Genomic DNA, 18,946 nt, shown 5'->3' on the forward strand with positions numbered 1-18,946 from the left:
AGGGTGCCCTATAATCGACGTGTGTATTTGGAAAGTCTATGGATTTCTATAGGTATATGCATGCTGTCTATACCAGGAACTCCAAAACCTATGCAACAAACGCCTCGCTCGCGGTAGTGCATCAATGCCTCACCCGTCCTACAGGATTTTCTATGCTGGGTACCCCTCCCCTAGTCCCTCGGTCGATATGTGAGTCCTGCTACACATGTACACAAACCGCCCCCAGTCCGTCAGCAAGCCTTCAGCTGGATCACACCGGCGACTCAAACCCCCGACGTGCTGTCAACGTCTAGAAGGGCACCCCGTCGGCGGTCACCTGTCCGTTGGTAGTCGCCCTGATAGTGCCACCCGTTTTGGTAGCGCCCTGGCGCGTCTTCTCGGAGATCCTGCCGCGGAGCAGCGTCGACATCTTCTGCAGCTCCCCATTGACGCTGGAGAGGACGCCGTTGAGCGTGGCCGTCATCCCGGGGATGTCCTCCGGCGCGAGGCCCATGTCCGCGATCTCGCCGGCGACGTCGGGCCACAGCACGTGGATCTGGGGCCGGTGGCCCTCGTCGACGTCCGGGTCCCAGAGGCCGCCCTCGACCGCCGCGTCCATGATGGCCTTGCCCATCTTGGTGATGGCCGGCTGCCCGCCGAACGCGCCAAAGTGCCCCACGATCTTGTCCACCTTGCCCGGGCTGACGCGGCCGTAGGTGACGATGACGCCCACGCACGTCCCGAGGCCCCTGGTGATGACCTCGTCGGCCGCCGTGCCCGTCTTGACCTCGTTCAGGCCGGCCTCGTTGATCGCGCGCCTCTGCACGGCGTGCGTGGTGGTGGTGTCATCGGCGCCGGCGGATCGCCTCGAGACCTTCTTGCCCTTGGCCGGGGGCGGGGGGAACTGGTACTTTGGCGCGCCCTTCTTGGACGCCTCGATCAGCAGGGCCTGGTGCTCGTTCGGCTTACCCTTAGCGGCCGTCTTTGTCTTGTCGGTCTTCGTCTTATCTGTGGCTGGCTTTCCGCTGGCTGGCTTTGCGGCGGCTGGCTTCGCGGCGGCTGGCTTCGCGGCGGCTGTGGACCCCTTGGACGCTCGGTCTTGAATGACGGCGGCAGCCGCCGTCCAGACGAGGAAGAGGGTCAGGAGGAAGGAGAGGAGCTTCATGTTGAGACTATATCCACCAGGGATATGAAGGATAATTTAATAAACGAGAGGTCTTTGTGTGTGTGTTTGTGTGTGTGTGGTGAGATCCAGCCCACGATAGTATTGAAGGAGAGACTGTAGTAAAAGGAATGTCGTGATAGCCTGATCACTTTGAGATGCTGAAGTGAATATGTTTGATGTCGTACAATCTACTCTCTGAATGCGCGGGATGTCTGCCGTCTTTATACGCCTGCGGGCTTGGCTCACTGGCCCAGCAACTTCACTTCGCCTTTGAGATCGAACGCGATGCTGTCCGCCTCGTCTGGTCTAACGGACTGGTCAGATTCGTTGACTCTTGATACCACTCTTGGCTGTGGTACCGAGTGGATGTCCTGGGGGCTGCTGAATCCATCCTGGCGGCCTGTGTCAACCTGTGCCTCTGTCGACCTGTGCCTCTTCACTTTCGTCTGCCTTTGACAACAGACAGGAGCCAACTTCGGCCACACTCGTACGATCGGGCCGCCGACTCCTGTTCGGAGGCTTGCCGTGCGACCATCTCAGATAAGCAGGCGTGGGGTGGCCGGTGTCCCTGTTCCGGCTTCAGGATGACCAAGAGAACAAAAGACAAACAAGTATTGGAGGAGAGGATCCAGCAGCCGTCAGACAGCCTCTCCGGCTGCTGGCCGTGGTGGGAGTCGGGATCCAGGTCAGGAGCCCCGGGTCGCTGTTATTGGGCCCGTATGTTCTGATCAATCAATAAATGTACTGGATTCTTGTGACCAAACCGCGTTGGCAGGATGAAATATCGCCCACTTGCATCCATCTGCGCGGCGGAGGTGCAAATAGGGGCCGTGAACCGGTCTCTGGGGTCGAGGTTCGGCTCGTGACCCGACGAACCATTGAATATGATCCTGCAGACCGGGCCGTTGTAAGCGACTTGGCCCTGTTTTATTTTTGAAAAACGCTGGGTCTTGAGCGTTTTGGTACCACTATGTGAAGGCGCCGGATACGTTTTACATGTATGGGACTTAAGAAACAGTAGCACCACTTATAGGCTACTGATGAGTCAATGGTGCCCGGCTCAAAGGTTGTCGACACAACATGCTGGAGTCGAAGGCTTCACACAAGCCATCTCCATCTCGCCTCGTTGGTTGGCAACAATCGGCCCCACTGCTGACATGGAGTGGATGATTCTGGAGTTTCAAGTAAGGTTACTGTTATGCTATTTTTACAGTACACACGTACCCACTTCCGGCTTACTGTGGTGGGCTGACAGTGCCCTCGGGCCGCCTGTTGGTTGCTCCTGGCGGTAAATCCCACCACCATCCTGTCAAATCCTTGGTTGTGAGCACTCACATATCATCATGTCCCCCCTCACACTGCCACAGCGAGGCTGCGAACTTGAGTGCCAACGACTCCCTTCTTTCATCCTACTAACACGGTCCGACTCGGCTTGTTGCCGTGCGTCGCTGCATACCGTCAAATACGCGGCACGTCCAAAGCGTCCAGCGTGCGCATCCCCCACGCGGTTTCGGACGCTGACAGCACCTGAGGTGAAGCCATTCACGACGCCCTTATTTTGTCTACCACGCCGACCCTGATTTGGAGGAGCAAACCATGGCAGAGTCGGACCTCCCGCTTGATATCTTCAACAGCCGCTACCTCAGCCGGCAGTCCCAGTCTGCTCCGAGTCCTGGCGCGGATCTGGAATTCCCCCTATTCACACAGCTGCCTCGTGAGCTTCGGCTTCAGATCTGGACGTGGCACCTTGTCCCCCGCCGCCGCTTCCTCCGCGTGCTCCTGGAGGAGGGTGAAGGAGCTCAACACAGCCTGAGTGGGTCCGGGTCAGAGCCAGGGGTTGTGCACCGGGAATCAGAGTTCGGCGACGATGATGAATGGACCTCTTCTATGTTCGCCGGCGGACCGTCTGAGGCTGAGACATGGCCGTCTGCGGGCCCCATGGCGCCGCTGGTCCGCGTGACGTTCCTCAGCGCCCCGCCGCCGGAGATGCCGGCCCTACGGCTGGTATGTCGAGAAGCTCGCGATGCCCACAGCTCGGCATATCGCATCCGGCTACCAGCACTTGCGCGAATACCGAGGGGGAACGGCACGCGCGACTACACAACCACCCCGATCGTGGCCCTCCTGAACCCCGAGCTCGACATCCTCTCCCTCCACACGCCGAACCCGCGGGATATCGCCACCCTCAACCTCCTCCCCTTCTTCCTGCACCACCTGCTCCAGCACGACTCCTCCCCCGAGCAGCTGCGCTTCGGCGCCCGCCACATCTGCGTGGACCTCAAGCACCTCGGCAGCGACCACCTCGACGGCCGGCGCGAAGACTCGCCCGCCCCGCTGCCACCCTCCATCCTCGCCTCCGCCCGCCTGGCCGTCTCCCACCTGCGCGGCCTCTACCTGCGCCTCACCACCGCCAGCCACCTAGAGCCGCGCGTCACGAGCGGGCCCTTCAACAACACGAGGGCGCTGACCTGGTACAACGCCAGCGTCCCCGTCCTCCCCGCCGCCTCGTGGGGGTTCCCTGGCCCCGTGGAGCCCGTCCCGGGCGGCGACCCGCGCCTCGCCTGCCCCGAGGGCGCCGCGGACCTGCGCCAGGTCTGGGTCGGCGAGCAGCTCCGCCCCTCGCTCGACGTCTGGGCCGGCCTCCAGCGCGCGTGGGGCGTGCCAGCCGCCGCCGCGACCCGAGTGCGCGCCCTGGTTGGGCTGGACGCCGAGGGCTGGGCGGGCCGGACTTTGGGTGGCAGCAGCAGCCTCCGTGCGTACTTGCGCGACGAGCGTGCCACATGGCAGACCCTGATGGACCCGGCGCTGGACATGGGCGAGCTCTCGCACGGGTTCTTCAGGACCGCCCTGCAGAGATTCCTCCCCGGCCCGCCGGCGGTGACCCCGGAGGAGTGGATCTCTCGGCGGGAGCCGCATACGGCCGTGGGATTCTGGCTGGTCGACCCGGGGGTGCTGGAGGCTGCCGAGACCACCGGCAACGAAGGGAAGCGCATGGTTAATCTTTCTGGGAGCGGGGCGGAGGATATCGAGCTGTGGGTGTTCGAAGGGCACTCCTAACGTCTACTTTGATCCCTGCGTGCTCGAAGCCTCCAAGAGTCGTGTCCCAGTTATATCTAGTGCTCCAAGGTTCTCTGATTTTCGTTGCCATTGTGCCTACGTGGGTATTGAGCAATATCAGGTTGAATATTTCTATTTAATCATGAAGCACAGAGATACCTCAGAAAGAACATAACCGTCACTCGCTTGCGTGAGAAGGTGAAATGATTAAAAGAGACCATAAGAACAGGAAACTCCGATGCTGGTCGTGCTGTGATGATTACGGTGAATAATAACGGTATTCTGGGCTAGTGGTAAAGCAAAGTCTCAGAGGCGAACTTGTGCCAGAACAAACGAGAAGGTTTTGGGACCTCTATATAGGGGTGAAGATGGGACGTTGATGATTTGCAAAGGCGTCAATATATACTTGGACATTAGTATCTTATCTGTCAAGAACCGCGTCGTCAACAAGCCTCAACATTCCCCATGCCTCACAAAAGATTGCTCCTAAAGTCACCATGCAACTCAGTCTAGCAGTCTAGGTGCCATCTGCATCGCACAGAGTCAGTACGTTTCTTTATGCTCGAAACCATGCCGCCATTGCATGAGATAGGTCATTCAGTTTGAGGAAACTAGGAGGGCACTAACACATATTCAAGCTTGTCGTCATAACTACTCTCGCCGCCATGCTCACACCCGACCCACTCTCGGGTCCACGCATCGACGGCCTGGTTGCTAGAGACGGTCCTTGTATCGCCGTGGTTCTTGACCAGGACGTTGAGACATTTGCCGTCGCTTGATTTGCCGGTCTTCTTGAACTCCTTGCCGCCCTCGAGTTGACTCATCTGCAGCTCACAGCCAGCGGCGTAAAAGAACTCGATGACTTCGAGGCCGTGGTCTGGGCGTGTGTTGCTGCCTCCGAAACACCTCGCCGTGGCCAGGGTAGGGGCACAGATAAAGGCCACAGCAGCAATGTTTGAGAACTTCATTGTGATGATTTGAGAGATGGGGTTGGCGACGCAACGAGGAATCTTGTATTGGACTGTGAAAGTGGAGGTGGACGAGACTGTTGATGATGAAGGTCTGGCGTTGGGGAATATTGCTTGTTGATGTAATAAGCTAGATATGGACAAGAAGAGCTGGCAGGCAGTGTTTTATAGATCAACATTGACACCCCGAGTTGGAATCTCTAAGGCCATCTCTTGAACTATTTGCACTCGAGGCGTGATGCACGATAGACTTCCAGAAATAGAATCCAAGAGACCACACGAATGTTGTGGATCAGCTGGGCTAGCATCGCCACACCTCTGATTCTAGCTGCCTGTTCGTAGAAGAATGATTCCTTGCGTTGTGCAATTCGGGCCACGGCTCAGCCTCGCTGGAAGTTTTACATCCGGGGCTACTGGGATCCGCATCAACCGGGCGATTTGATCTTGGCATTTACACGATCTGACACTAGTCGATAGTTTGAAGAAACTTATGGCGAATGTTATCGATTGGCGAGAGGCCAAGCCCGTGTATTGGAAGCATGTCCCTTGCACGTCTTCCAGGCAACACTCATGTGCACCTTTTAGCAAGCATGGCAACAAATCGGCCCGCTTCCATCGCGCAGTCATCGAGGCATTGTTCAGCCTCCTCAGCTGAAAGTAAAAATAGCGAGTTCGTGATATCTGCGATCACCTAACAATCGATCGGTCTACAACCTCGATGAGGCTGCAAACCCCCGGCGATAAATATGTTCGGCCCGGGACCTTTTCGAGAGTAAAAATTGAAATTAAGTCTTCATTCACGCAGGCCTTTCTAACAACCCTTGGAATTTTACCACCGTCCTCAGCAGGAGTGTGTCATTAAAATCAAAAACACCAATCTTCCTGTTTTCAGTTCTTGCCTTGGAAGTTTCCCCCACAGTAGCCCAACAACGCGACTCCACGACTGACAGCCAATATGCATCCAAGCAATGGCATTAAGATGGCGTTCGTCAGCTTCATCTGCTTCGTCCCAGGGGTATGTCCATTCTACCAGCTGACTTGTCTCATGGTACAGTTTCTAATGCCTACGTGTGTGTCGTCTAGATCCTCGGTAACCCTGTGCCCTTTCCACCACGGCCCCCCACACTCAAGCTGCGAATGGCACCTGCGACAATCGTCGACATAGGGGCGGACCACGCCTTCGCTGTACCCGGCAACATCAACAGCTCCCTGTCATTTGACAACGAAACCGGCCTAGGGAAGCGAGGCATCGCCACCAAGTTACAAAAGATAAGGTGTGGGATCAACGGTGGCGGCCTCGCCAACTACGACGAGGGAAGAAAGAGGTTCGGGCGGTTCATGAGCGACCTGGGTAGCGTGACACTCTCGGGTGTCAGGTTCGCGCTGCAGAATGCGCTCTGCAACGATGACACGTGCGACATGATCATAGGCGCATCTTTTGAGGTACCCGGCTGGTTGTTGGCTGGCCAGGTTGAGCATTTCTTCGACAGGGCCTTTGATGATGTCCGCCAGGAATGCAAGGAGAAGGGAGGCAGCGCCGAGCTCATCGCCGACAACCCCAAGGCTAGCGATGTCTGCGGCATACCGACCTGCACTGCCGATGGCAGGATGGGGCTCAGGGTTGGTACCTTTGAAGCACAGTTCTATGTCCATGATGGCGGAGATACGTGCCCGGCTCCAACCGCTCAGCAGGTATGTAAGGTGGAGCAGTTTAGCTAAGATGCGATTCTTCCGACATGGATCATGGCGCAGTCGGTCATAGATTGTTGGGTTTCAATGTCTCGGCCTTGCGTTTATCATTGTCAAGTAGTCACGGGATGCAATTGAAAGGGTTACGTTTTCCACTGCATGCGGAAGATGTGAGAATTCAATTCTTAGGGGTGGATCAATATTGATACCTACGTAGGTGGACAAGCCCAGAAGCGAGCAAAGACTAAGACTACCTAGGTACACAAAAGGAACGAGACTTGGCATGTATGGGGGCTGATCTCGGACCAATTTGTCGTGTTTTCCTTGAAGACTTTACCACCCCACCAGCTGAGGCTCTACTCTCTTGAGGTCTTCCGCAGGAATGGTTCGGAGTAATTCCCGAAGTTTCTCAGTGACAAGTTCAGTCTTCTTCATCTTCTCAGCCATCGTAGCTGCTCTGACGTCCTCAGGGATTGCTTGCACAATTCCGCGAACCATGTCGAGACGTGCTCCCTGAAGCCAGGTGCCTGTCCTTTCCTCCGCAGCCCATCGCGCGTGGTTTCGATTCATCTGGTAGACGCTAATGAGGTAGTCTAGGGGCTCGTTGGGGGCCTGAATAGGGCGGCAAAGCTTGTTCTTGTCCTCTTCATCTCCATAAGTGGCTTCGACGTGGGCGATGAAAGCGGCGCTGAACAGTTGCTGACAACGGCGGACTGGCTGAAGAGTGATGTGGTTGCCGTTGAAAACTGGCACCTGCTCCACCTTCTTCGCAGCATTCGAAGTGCAGTCGATGTAGATCGCGTCTGACACGGGCTCGTAAGTGCCCTTTGTCAGCGTGACCTTGTCCGTGTCAATGCGCGCGACCCGTCCTTTCCGTACAATGTTTTCAATCCTTCTAATCTGTTCGAGCTCGGCGGTGGAGACAGTACAGCACTTCCACACGGTGGGCCACCGTTTCTCATCGATTCGCAACAGCTCTCCGGCAGCCTCGACGCGCTTGAACATGTCATCCACCGATGAGGACTCTAGAATCGCGTCCTCGACTTCGGACCACTTAGCTGCGGTTTGGTGGACGATTTCGGGGTGAATCTGCAAACGGCTCCGATCAAATAACCATGCATCGCTGGGCATGATCCATGTGATGTCCTTTGGGTCGACCCCGTTGGCCATAAGCCACAGGCAGGCATCAATGCCGGTCTTTCCAGAGCCGACCACAGTGTATCCACCGTAGGGTCGTGAGAGCTTCGATAGATCGTTGATTTTGATGTGGCTGACGTCCCTCGCGACCTCATAGGGAGGCGGCTTCATGGCAGGGACCTCCACCTTCATATAGGTCGCATCCACAATCTTGGTGTTAGAACCAACACTGATAGTCTTGTTGGTGATAAGCGACTTGAATTTCCCATCGCCGACCCACTCGTGCTTCGGATAATACGTGACACGGCCGGACGGGAGCAGAGTGGAGTGCATGACCTTGCTGAAGTAGGCAAGAACCTCGTCGCCGGTGGCCATCTCGGCCATGCCCTTGTTCGGCCCAACCTCGTCGATCTTGCCCTCGCCAAGTTCTCGAGAGTTTACGCCGTAGAACTCAGACGGCTGGTGCAGGCGTACAAAAGGGTAAACGAGCGTCCATTGGCCGCCCGGGCGACCGTAACGGTCAACCACAGCCACAGTGGCCTTTGTGTCCGTGATCAGGGTATCGACGAAAGCGAGCCCCATGGCACCTGCCCCGATCACTAAGTAATCAGGCGAGATTGTTTCGGCCATGCTGCGCAATGTCGTCGTCTTGAGTGAGGCTTATGTCGCACAGCAACCAGAGGTAGGAGAGGAAGACGTGGAATGATGGAAAGATTCTGGTCTATTTGAGTGCCTAGGTAGGTCCGTAAGCCGCCTTCTTTTATACATGCACGCGCTTGCAAAGACCCGCCTGTGTACCCAATCAATCCGAAACCAACATCCACATGTCAGATTTCAGCTTGTGGGCTGTTGTGTACTTCTGTCGACATGTTGGGCGCCGTTTCAAAAACCAGGCTTGTCCTGGTGGAGGATTCTAACCTTGTGCTACCCTCAAATATAATTACCCGCCGGTGGCTGGTATTGATTCCAAATATGAGAAATCTCCACTAGCCTATAGACTATTGCGGATTCAGCAAATGCAGGTGGAACGACGCGTGTTGATCAACGGTTGACGTTGAGGATGAGTCTTGGCATAAGCACTGTAACGATATCTCCCATCATCCCGATCCAATTGCGATCCCCTGCATTGCCCCAATTCAGAAATTACTTGTTGAAGACCCGAAGCCACTAAGATCGCGCCTCAGAGCAGAAAAGCAGACCTCGTGGGAATGTGACATAGGGACACAATAGATCACCGGAATTTTTAACGAACTCGACATGCCCTTGCGTGTCAAAACCATGGGGAAGCAGAGATACTTCCAATTTTAAGGACATGCAGGCCGCTGTCCTCCGGGAGATTATGTCGTAGGCGGATACCCCGTAGGAGGTTTTCTCGTAGGATGACATCCTATAACGTTAGGAGCCCAAATCTAACGTAATCTCTCATGCACAAATCTCACGCGGCTGTTTGCAGCATTGAGAAATGCCAGTAGACCGAGGATAGTTGTCCAACTCCAATTCGCTCAATTCTTTTACATAACGCTGGTACCGGGGAAAATTCGAAAGAAATGCCATATCGCAATCACACGTCTTCCATAACTTCAGGAAGACATCGCTCATTCAAGTCGCCTCAGTAGCATCTGACCGTGATCCTCCGATCCGTCAGATTCTGCACTGGCAAGATCTATTGAGACCCCAAACAGCGGCCATTCGCGGTTCGATGTTATTCCTTCAACCATATGTTTTGACAATCTGGGTTATGGCAGGTTCAACTACTGTCGATTTCTAGGAGATTCGATCAGTGTCTGCACATATTGGAGAAAGTCATGGTTCTCAAGTTCATTCTGCTTTAGCTTATACCCTCTAGGGAACGCAAAGGACCCCCCGTCCGCGTCATGGAAAAATACACATCCATCTACTGGGTGTCCGGAAGGTCCAACCATTTGGGTTTGTTCGACCCGTGTCGCGAACAGTCCCCGAATACCTGTTTATTTCGATGGTTAGCTCCTGGGTTCAAGACTCAGCGTGTGCGCAGTGAATGGCGATGAATATTAACGTACTGAATGAACTGAGGCAAGAGTACCAATGTCGAGAAATTTGAAAGCAAAAGCCCGGTGCAAGCACACACAGCATGCCTCCAACTAAAAGCGCAATGATAATTTGGAGTGCAGAAATGGAGCCTTCACGGAATGGTTCCATGCTTGACATGATGAGTGAAGGTACGGTCTTTCCTCTCTGTCACGAGACAGGTTGATTCTGGAAGAACTTTGGATGATGGAGGAAAAGGAATCGAGCGGACTCGAGAGACACGGCCCCTTTAAATACTTTTTTGAAGCCCGCTAAACCCCATTTTTTCCCCATGCCTTTTTGCGCCGTGACTTTTTCCACTTCGCAGAGAAAAGTGCACATTTTGTAACATGATTCGGAAAAGCAATAAATATCAACAATTTTCAGTCTCCCCTGGCCGTATAGAGCGGCCGTAGTAACCCTACCATACTACGCACCCAGACGAGAGCTGAGTGTGCTGCCTAGAATTTTTTCACCGGTCGGACCAGATTGGAAGCCGGGAGAACCAACAGCATTTTTACGACCAATGAAATAAGTTTGACCCTGTCCACACCCCCTGGTTGGTTTCATGACATTTCACGCATGTTTAATTGTGGTCAATGAGGTGCAAAGGCCTTATCAAGGAGGGTCTGCTACCCCTCCACGGTGTGAACGTGTTCCTTTTCCTCGCTCCTGGCTTGATGTGGTTGTCGTCTTCCAAGGTTGTCTTGACCCCTCGTCCCTTTCCGGGTCTAGCCAACTCCCCATTCATGTCCTTCTCCCCTCATTTCCTATTCTTGTTTTCTCTGCGATTTCTGTTCCTCTGAAGTTCGCTTTTCTTTCTTGCCGTGCTCTGTCTCTCTCTCTCTTTATCCCTACTCGATATTCTTTTTGCCATCCCCATCTAGTCGTCATCCTTTCCGGCTCCCATCCTCCTAGCTTCAATCCAATCTGGCAGTCTATCGCTGCCAGAGTGTGTCGAACAATCATCATGACGTCTCCTCTCAACTCTTCATCGATCCCCCCTATTACCGCTCTACGACAAGAACTCGATTACGGTGACCCCACACTGGCGAGGTGTCAAGCATTCTACGATAGCACGCGTCTCTTTCGGAAGACTTTCGTGAGCAGTCAAGGATGGGACGGCAGCTCCATCCATGACTGGAAATCAAGAGAGCATCAAGTTGCACTGGGCGAGATGGTTCGATCCTATCTCGAGCAGCACAAAAACGGAAGATTCTTCTGGCCGGACGACAAGTCATCAAGTCGCGCCAACAAATTTCAATATTCAACAGACAGTGGACGGTCAGTACATGCACGTTAACACTTGAGTACGACATTAAGCTGACCACCTTCAAGAATCAAGAGAGTCATGCGGCAGCTTTTCTGGCGATTGAATATCCAACAATTCCGCAACAGCAAATACAGGAGCAGAGGCAGGACGAGCGGCCCCAGGGAGAAGAAGGGCAGGGAGCCCAGTCAAGAACTGGGAATAGAGACAGACCATGATGTCGGCGTCGGCGCTTCCGCCAGTCGTGATGCTGCCGGAACACCTGCTACTCCAAGGTATGGTGATCATGTGTCCGGTCTTCCAGTATAAATTTTCATCTAACACAATGTATAGATCATCAACATTCATCAACCTGACCGACTCACCCCTCGCTGTCCAGACTGATGTCGTCAACCACGACTCGAGTGAGGCTCAAATACAACCTGCGATGGGGTTTAGGATTATCGAAGATCCATATCGTGTCCCTGACAGCCCAGGCCCGCGTGTCTTGCCTCCGCAGGTAGGTCCATCTGACTTCGGCTCGACCTGACCACCACGGAGCGTCACTGACATCAAAGTAGGACCAGCCCACATTTGCCGTCATCTCGACGGGCATTGACGACGATGGTCACCAAGTCGCCCCCGTCGCCAACATGGATCCATCCACAATGCCGCCCCGAGGCGACGACAGATCCTCCGCCCGCATGTCGAAGAAAAGAGCTGGGAAACAGCCCGCTGGCGTGTGTAAAAGCAGGATCTCCCCCCGTAAGCGCAAGTTGCGCAGCGTAAGGGATCAGGCGACAGAAGACGAAGTCCAAGCAGCAATACAGTCTCCGCAGCGCTCCCCAAGCCCCCCTGTCGTTGCCGGCCCCGCTCCGGCAGAGACGAACCACCGCGTCACCTCTGACATTGTCCCACCTTGGGATCGGGATCGAGCGAGTCGGCTGAGAACCATGAGTGAGGTGACGGATCAGGCATTCTCTGTGAACGGCTTTGTGCGTGAATTGGGCTCGGCGACTGGGCCTGAGCCAACCGAGCCCGGCAACACTACAAACCATGCAGAAGACTTGGCACAGCCGACGGCGACTAAGGCAACTCCCCAGCCGTCAATTGAAGTAAAATCCCCCACAACACGGGCGTCTCTGATTCCCTTGGTCTCCTCCTCAGTCCCGCCTGAAAACATAGGTGTGGTTGGGGAACGGCCCATTGAGAACAAACTCCTACTCCAGGCGACGCCTCCAGTGGGGCAACCACCCCGGGTTGAGTTCACGTATTGCGTGGTCTGCCGTTATCCCGAGCTCCAGAGCAAATCTTGGAAGCCGGAGGGCAGCTTCCGCAACAAGACACTGTCTAAGCTGGAAGAGGAGCTTCCTATTCACCTGGACTGGTCTCAATTCCAGTATCTGCATTTCGATCTAACGGCTCCAAATACGCACGCTGAACACCTGGTCCGGCACGGAAGTGAGGACCAATTTGATTTCATGAAACGGCAACTGGCTGTTATCATCCGGGATTGCATTGCTAATACACCACGCGGCAAGACAATTACGGTTGGTATTGTCATTGAGCCGTTGCCGGATGAGAATGCGTTGAAGAAATCGGCGGACAACGAAGTCATGGATTTCGAATGGTAGAGAATCATCAGGGGTTTGCTCCTGCATTGTGTGCGTGCTTACTTATGAAAAGGGCTCAGTGCCCAGGTGGCGGAATAATGCGGGTTCTTGAGTGAGTTTAGAGGCTGAGGCCATGTGCCCACAGACGTACTGTAATATTCTCTCTGCACTGTTATTGGCACTGTATTTTTTTTATGAAACGCTGGGTCTTGAGCGTTTATCACTGTATGAAGGCGCCACGTACATTTTATATGTATGGGGATTTAAATGCGAACCACTCGAGTTAGTTTTGAAACTTCAGGACTATTGCAATTTTGCTACTGCCATCAGCATTGTATGTTTCTCAAACCCTTGGTCTTCGAAAATCGACCGCGGTGTGAAGGCGTCGTATGTGGTTTTGTTCTTGGGACGAGGGACGAGGGACAAGGGACAAGGGACAAGGGACAAGGGACAAGGGACAAGGGACAAGGGATGAGGGACGAGGGAGGGACGAGGGACGATAGAGGGACGAGGGACGATAGAGGGACGAGGGACGATAGAGGGACGAGGGACGAGGGAAAAGGGATAAGGAAGAAAGTAAAAGAAGAAAGGCAATCTCATAATAGTACACATCCAGAAGGCATACACTCCCTTCGGACAGTAATAAACGCTCAGAGATAAATGGAAGGCGTCGTACATGACTTCGGATGCTCACGGATCATTTGAATGAGAACTACCCCGGTCAAGTGAACTCCAATTTTAAGCGCGGCTGTGCAGCTGGATGATAAGCATGTTGTTGTGCAACATGTTCAACTATGACGTCATTTAATCGCTTGGTGATGAAATCTTACTGAAGAAAATTCAACTGAAGACTTGAGAATCTTGATATTCAATTTGAGCCACGTTCTGGCTAATACTGCGATAATCGATGACAAAAGCACGCAAATTTCACACAGTGTCCACAAAGGGAGAGCAATGTTGTACTGTGCGACACTATAGGTGATTGTATCTTGCTCTTCAACACCTCCAGCTGTTACCTACCGTGACAGGGGGCACAACTGGCTTGGGGTGCTCTCCTAGGTTCTACCAAAGTACTCCTTGTAAAGTCGTCGAACGGGTCACCGATCCGAATTACACGGCAGCTCCATCGGTGGTGGCTGGGATGACATCTCAGCCAGTCCGTTCGAGTCGCGCGGCTTGAAAGCTGCGCGGGATGCGTATATTTCGGCTGATCCAGGAGGCGAGCTCCGGATGGTCCAGGCCCTACATCAGGGACAAGATCTTTAAAGGACATCGTCAAGTATAAGACTGCCTGCTGACGGTTTGCACTTTTGGCTATGGTGCGACGAAAAAGAGTGCGGCCGGGCGCGGATATGTGATCGCGGAGGTTCGCAATACTTTCTTCTTGTAACATAATCATAGACGGATTATTTATTGGCTCAACAGATACCCGGTTTGTAATCAGAAACGATCCTAGTTGTACCTAGGTACCATGACCACTTGTGAAAACATGGGAAGTAATTGCGCTTATATGACCTGTCACAACGTACCAGGGTCGTTTTTACCCAGAGTCATGACCAGCTCTTCCCACGTGGATCAACACCAAGAAGACTTCACCCGTCTCGTCCACCTCCCCACATTGTGGATCATCGCCTATACTGTCCCCCGTGTAACGTCGTGATTGTGGGATAAGCGCGGGGACGTAAATGCTTGATTGGGCCAGATGGAGTCATGGTGGATACCTCAAATTCAATAAAAGACCCTGTCACATACCATTGTGGAATCTTTTTGCTGGTCAATGCAGAAATGGTTGCCGGCAAGGCATAGTTATTGATCCACTGTGATAACAGTTGTGCACGTGGCTTCAAGATATAAAAATCACACAGCGCGGCCTTTTCCGTTCCAGACAGCGTAGTGACTGACAGTTATGCCCCTTTCTATTTCAGTGTAAACCATACGGATCACCGGTCCTATTCACAATGGCCCAGGTTTACCATAACAACTCAAGCGGGGCAGATGCGTTACACGGACCTTCGACATGGAGTCGCCAGTTCATCACGGTCCAAATTTTGATGTTAGTTCTAACTTTCGGCTTCATAACATTCATCCGGCGACGTTATTTCTCTCCAATCAGTCACATTCCTGGGCCCTTCCTCGCTTCCTTCTCCCGTCTCTGGCACATGCGCTACATCATAAGGGGCGACCAACAGGTGATGCTTGCGAAGGCGCATGAGAAGTATGGACCTTTTGTACGAATTGCACACGATGAAGTTAGCATATGTCACGAAAATGCCGTGAAGTCGTTGTTGATCACACCACTACACAAGGTTTGCTACATAAGAGTGGAAGTCTCGAGAATAATAGGACCCCACACTGACGTTCGCAGGGTACATGGTACAAGATTTTCGTGTTGCCCGACTACAGGACACCGGCGCCACTCGGATTCAGGGACCCAAAAGAAAAGCTCAGACTTAACACGCATTTCAGACAAGGGTACGACGCCAAATATGTCATTCGCTCGGAGTCTTTCATGGACGAGGTACTCGTCAAGATGTTCGCTTGGCTAGACAAGGCAGCGGAGGAGAAGACTTCCCTGAAACTGGGCGAACACTTCTCATATGCCGCCTATGATATCACAGGCGAGGTCACATTCTCCAAGTCTTTTGGGTTCACCGAAAAGGGCGAAGACATAGGAGGAGCAATCGCGGTTAACGAAGCCATGGAGTTGTTCTTCGTTCTCTTTGGCTACATCCGCTACGTCAGTTACATCTTCTGCAACCCGCTGACGACCTGGCTCGGTGTCTTGCCGCTTGGCTATATGGGAGACTTGGCCAAGAGCGCTCTGGCGGAGCGGAAGAAGAACCCAGATGCGCGATTTGACATTGCTGCTCATTGGTTCCGCGCTTTGGAGAACAACGGCCCGTCCAAGATTTGGAACGATGGTATGATTGTTGCTTCTGCCATATCGAATCTCGGCGCTGGGTCGGACACTGTGTCTTGTGCCATGCAGTACGTCCCAGTAACCACCTTATTGAACCTTCGTCGATGGCTAACTTTATGGTTACAGGAGCTTTGTGTACCATCTCATCCGCCACTCTACCGCATGGCAACGCATTAGAGAGGAGATTGAGGCTGCACAGAAGGAGGGTCGATGCATGGACCATATAATCACTTACGATGACGCAGTAAAGCTCCCATTCTTGCAAGCAAATATCAAGGAGGCTCTCAGAATATTCGCCCCCGTACCGAGTGAGTCTTTGATTTTGTTCTACGAACTTCGCGGCCCCAACTTGGCTTCATGGCTTACATGTCCATAGTGGGCTTGCCACGTGTCGCCCCTAAAGAGGGCGTACAATTCGATGACACCGTCTTTCCCGAAGGCACCGTACTCTCGTGCAACCCATACGTGCTTCACACTTCTAAAAGCCTCTGGGGGCCGGATGCTGCCGAGTTCAACCCGGATCGCTGGCTCGGACCCAACGCAGCGAGCCTAGAGAAACTGTTCTGTCCGTGGGGAGCTGGATGGGCCTCGTGTCCAGGTCAACACATCGCACGAATCCAAATGTCCAAGATGGCTGTGAGTTTGACCTACCTCGTTCGTTGCAGGAAGATCAGTGATACTAAATGGCAATTCCAAGGCAACCCTAGTGAGAGACTATAATTTCAAGCAGGTGGATCCAAAGGAGGAATGGGAGTACAAAGGTTTGTACCGATCTCGAATACGTATGTTGCAAGCAAAACTGACATTCCTGCTGCAGCTTATTTCACTGTCGTTCCTCACGGGTGGCCTGTTCACGTGAACAGGAATGATTCTTCGAGTATCTAAAATGGGATGTGAAAGCAACTCAGTCTGACTGGCCTGTATGGGTGAAAACTGTAGACGGTGGTTTTCAATACCGGATGGTGCCGTGAGCAGGGGTACTTGGGCGATCATTCACAAATTTCGCAATTATGGGCGACGACTCGAGCTAACTTGGGAAAATCAACTTCTTCTATTCTAGCCTAGGACTCATTGCTAAAAGCCTCAGGACATGGACTAAATGATCTTCCTGATTTGGCAATAGTCCATGCATCCTATGGATATGTTCCGTCCACGCTTGGATAAATGCCCCAACCATTTCCAAGTTCGCCTAATTCATGTTCAGCTCTGCCTTGGGAAAGAAAAACTCCCAATTTCCCCAGCCATAATTCTCGAGGTCGACCCTTGCACGTTGATGGGGGCCTCGAGTTCCCATAGGTACGTACACTGCGATATCGCGCACGAATGGCAACGGGTTCTGGAAGCCAGGAGCCCGAAGCTGGGTTGAGGCAACCGCCTCCATGGTCTGGAAGAAGTACACGTAGCCCGTCACTTCTTTATCCGATATGCAGGTGTACCATCTACCTTGTATGTCTGAGTTCGTTCTCAATTTTGGATGAGATTTGCCTCAAGGCCCGTGATCAGTAATCGTCAACCTCAAAAATACAAGGAGTCTCGCCATTGTAGATGGAAAGCGCCTTGACTCGAATCTGTTCGTTGACTCGGGTAATATCAAACTGAGTCTCCAAGGGAGGGGCCTCCAGGCAGAGGAAGGTGGGCCCGGATGAAGGCCAGAAAAGATACCGGTAAATTATGTTGCGCATTTCCCCTGGGACCAGGGAAAAATGGAAATGGCTATGCAGGCCAAGTTATTAGCCTGGGACTCTGGTCTCGCTGACGAGATCAAGTCCATTCCTTGACATTCATCGTTGACGCAGCATGCAAGGGACTGACCAAACTACTTTGTCTTGCCTGTCAAGACTCTCTCGGGTGTTGACCAATAGAGCAAGTGTATTTCCTTTCTTGGAGACATGGCTGAGAGTAAGGATTGTACTTGCACTGATCAATTACAAATAATGCAGGCAACAGGCTGTTCACCTCCGTTCATCCTTGTTCGAAAGTCAGAACAGTGTGACTATGGTCCTAACCTTGGAACTACCCCCAACTGGGCTGGTGTGGGTCTTGGGAGTCATCTTGACGTCTTGGCATCATATCTCAAAATCAATTCATAATCGGCTATTAATTCCGGAATTTTCGACCCTGTTCCCCGAGACTTACATCCAGCCTGCCTCTCTGGCATTTGTACGTTCCCTGATGGTTACGGATCCGCCGGTTGGTGCAGTATATGCACCGGCATCTCAGAGCAGGTACCTCATAATTCGACAGAAAGCCCGAACAACTTTTTCTAGAGGGCCAAGGCTAAGAATCAGAAGACAACAGCACATGGCTTAGCTATAATCTCGCAGTTCTAGCGCAGCCAGGGCACCATACGCCGGAGATGCGTATCAGACGTGCTATCTAAGCAGTTTCAGTTATCATTGATAGCAAAGTTTTAAACCATTAGGTTTCTTTGTAGACAATAATTCATACAAAGCGTCAAGAGGTGAGCACATAAGAATATAAACTGCCCTGTACCCCTCATGTTCGTCCGCCTTGATGGGTTGAATGCTGAGAGGCAGTCACAGGCTTCAAGTGAGGGACTTACGGCAGTCGAAAAAAGAGCCCAAGGTATACACGTGCGACTTGAGATAACGGCCAGCGGTTGGAATTTAGTTGTTATTGGTCATGCGTAGTGGCCGGTGGGATGATACAGCGTTCTGGTGATCGCATATCTATTAATTTCCGTCATGATAGAGACTGTCTGTGTGCAAGGAATACACGGAGGACAATCGAACTCCTCTGATCTTGGCTCCTCCGTCAACATAGTATGGGGAAAAGTCTAGTTGAATTTCTTGGACACAGTTGCCAGAACGTTCATTGATGCAACGAACGACCTGGGTTAGGCTCTGCTGGCTGCTTTGACTACCGCAACGAGTAGGATCTGTCCAACCGAGAAGACTCGGAGTTAACAGATGTCAAGCTCAACAGACTGTTCGATGTGAGGAATATCTGCGCCCCGATCTACGCCGGGATGCTTCAAATATACATCGTGTGTGTTCAGGGGTCCGACCTTCGGCTACCCCTTCCTATAAAGGTATACCGTCCCCACACCCCGCAGTAGCCCAAACCTTGCCACATATTTTCGACCTCATCAGCTATCGAGAG

At 53.0% G+C, this 18,946-nt stretch overlaps 7 protein-coding genes across 7 annotated transcripts; 4 read left to right on the plus strand and 3 right to left on the minus strand.

The window, feature by feature from the left end:
* Positions 1-289: 289 nt before the first annotated feature.
* On the minus strand, positions 290-1,144 carry KVR01_012014 (uncharacterized protein; the record flags this gene model as incomplete). The annotated part of the gene is made up of 1 exon (XM_044786686.1): positions 290-1,144. One exon carries the CDS (start codon positions 1,142-1,144, stop codon positions 290-292), a length of 855 nt encoding a protein of 284 aa, XP_044639095.1.
* Positions 1,145-2,497: 1,353 nt separating this feature from the next.
* Positions 2,498-4,438, plus strand: KVR01_011939 (uncharacterized protein). The gene has a single exon (XM_044781645.1). The coding sequence runs from the start codon at positions 2,741-2,743 to the stop codon at positions 4,199-4,201; it is 1,461 nt and encodes a 486-aa protein (XP_044639020.1). The 5' UTR covers positions 2,498-2,740; the 3' UTR covers positions 4,202-4,438.
* Positions 4,439-4,812: 374 nt separating this feature from the next.
* On the minus strand, positions 4,813-5,260 carry KVR01_011942 (uncharacterized protein; the record flags this gene model as incomplete). Its single annotated transcript, XM_044781523.1, has 1 exon — positions 4,813-5,260. The coding sequence occupies exon 1, from the start codon at positions 5,167-5,169 to the stop codon at positions 4,813-4,815; it is 357 nt and encodes a 118-aa protein (XP_044639023.1). The 5' UTR covers positions 5,170-5,260.
* An 864-nt stretch (positions 5,261-6,124) lies between these two features.
* KVR01_011984 (uncharacterized protein) lies at positions 6,125-6,976 on the plus strand (the record flags this gene model as incomplete). The annotated part of the gene is made up of 2 exons (XM_044782428.1): positions 6,125-6,184; positions 6,253-6,976. 2 exons carry the CDS (start codon positions 6,125-6,127, stop codon positions 6,886-6,888), a joined length of 696 nt encoding a protein of 231 aa, XP_044639065.1. The 3' UTR covers positions 6,889-6,976.
* Positions 6,977-7,191: 215 nt separating this feature from the next.
* Positions 7,192-8,681, minus strand: KVR01_012009 (uncharacterized protein; the record flags this gene model as incomplete). Its single annotated transcript, XM_044783817.1, has 1 exon — positions 7,192-8,681. Exon 1 carries the CDS (start codon positions 8,623-8,625, stop codon positions 7,192-7,194), a length of 1,434 nt encoding a protein of 477 aa, XP_044639090.1. The 5' UTR covers positions 8,626-8,681.
* Positions 8,682-10,640: 1,959 nt separating this feature from the next.
* Positions 10,641-13,136, plus strand: KVR01_012119 (uncharacterized protein). Its single transcript, XM_044790284.1, has 4 exons — positions 10,641-11,325; positions 11,380-11,586; positions 11,645-11,810; positions 11,872-13,136. The coding sequence occupies exons 1-4, from the start codon at positions 11,012-11,014 to the stop codon at positions 12,922-12,924; spliced, it is 1,740 nt and encodes a 579-aa protein (XP_044639200.1). The 5' UTR covers positions 10,641-11,011; the 3' UTR covers positions 12,925-13,136.
* Positions 13,137-15,062: 1,926 nt separating this feature from the next.
* KVR01_011928 (uncharacterized protein) lies at positions 15,063-16,708 on the plus strand (the record flags this gene model as incomplete). Its single annotated transcript, XM_044793490.1, has 6 exons — positions 15,063-15,209; positions 15,269-15,891; positions 15,950-16,131; positions 16,200-16,421; positions 16,489-16,584; positions 16,641-16,708. The coding sequence occupies 6 exons, from the start codon at positions 15,063-15,065 to the stop codon at positions 16,706-16,708; spliced, it is 1,338 nt and encodes a 445-aa protein (XP_044639009.1).
* Between the last annotated feature and the right edge of the window lie 2,238 nt (positions 16,709-18,946).

The sequence above is a fragment of the Diaporthe batatas genome (genome assembly GCF_019321695.1).
Source record: "Diaporthe batatas strain CRI 302-4 chromosome Unknown Contig00017, whole genome shotgun sequence".
Taxonomy (NCBI): domain Eukaryota; kingdom Fungi; phylum Ascomycota; class Sordariomycetes; order Diaporthales; family Diaporthaceae; genus Diaporthe; species Diaporthe batatas.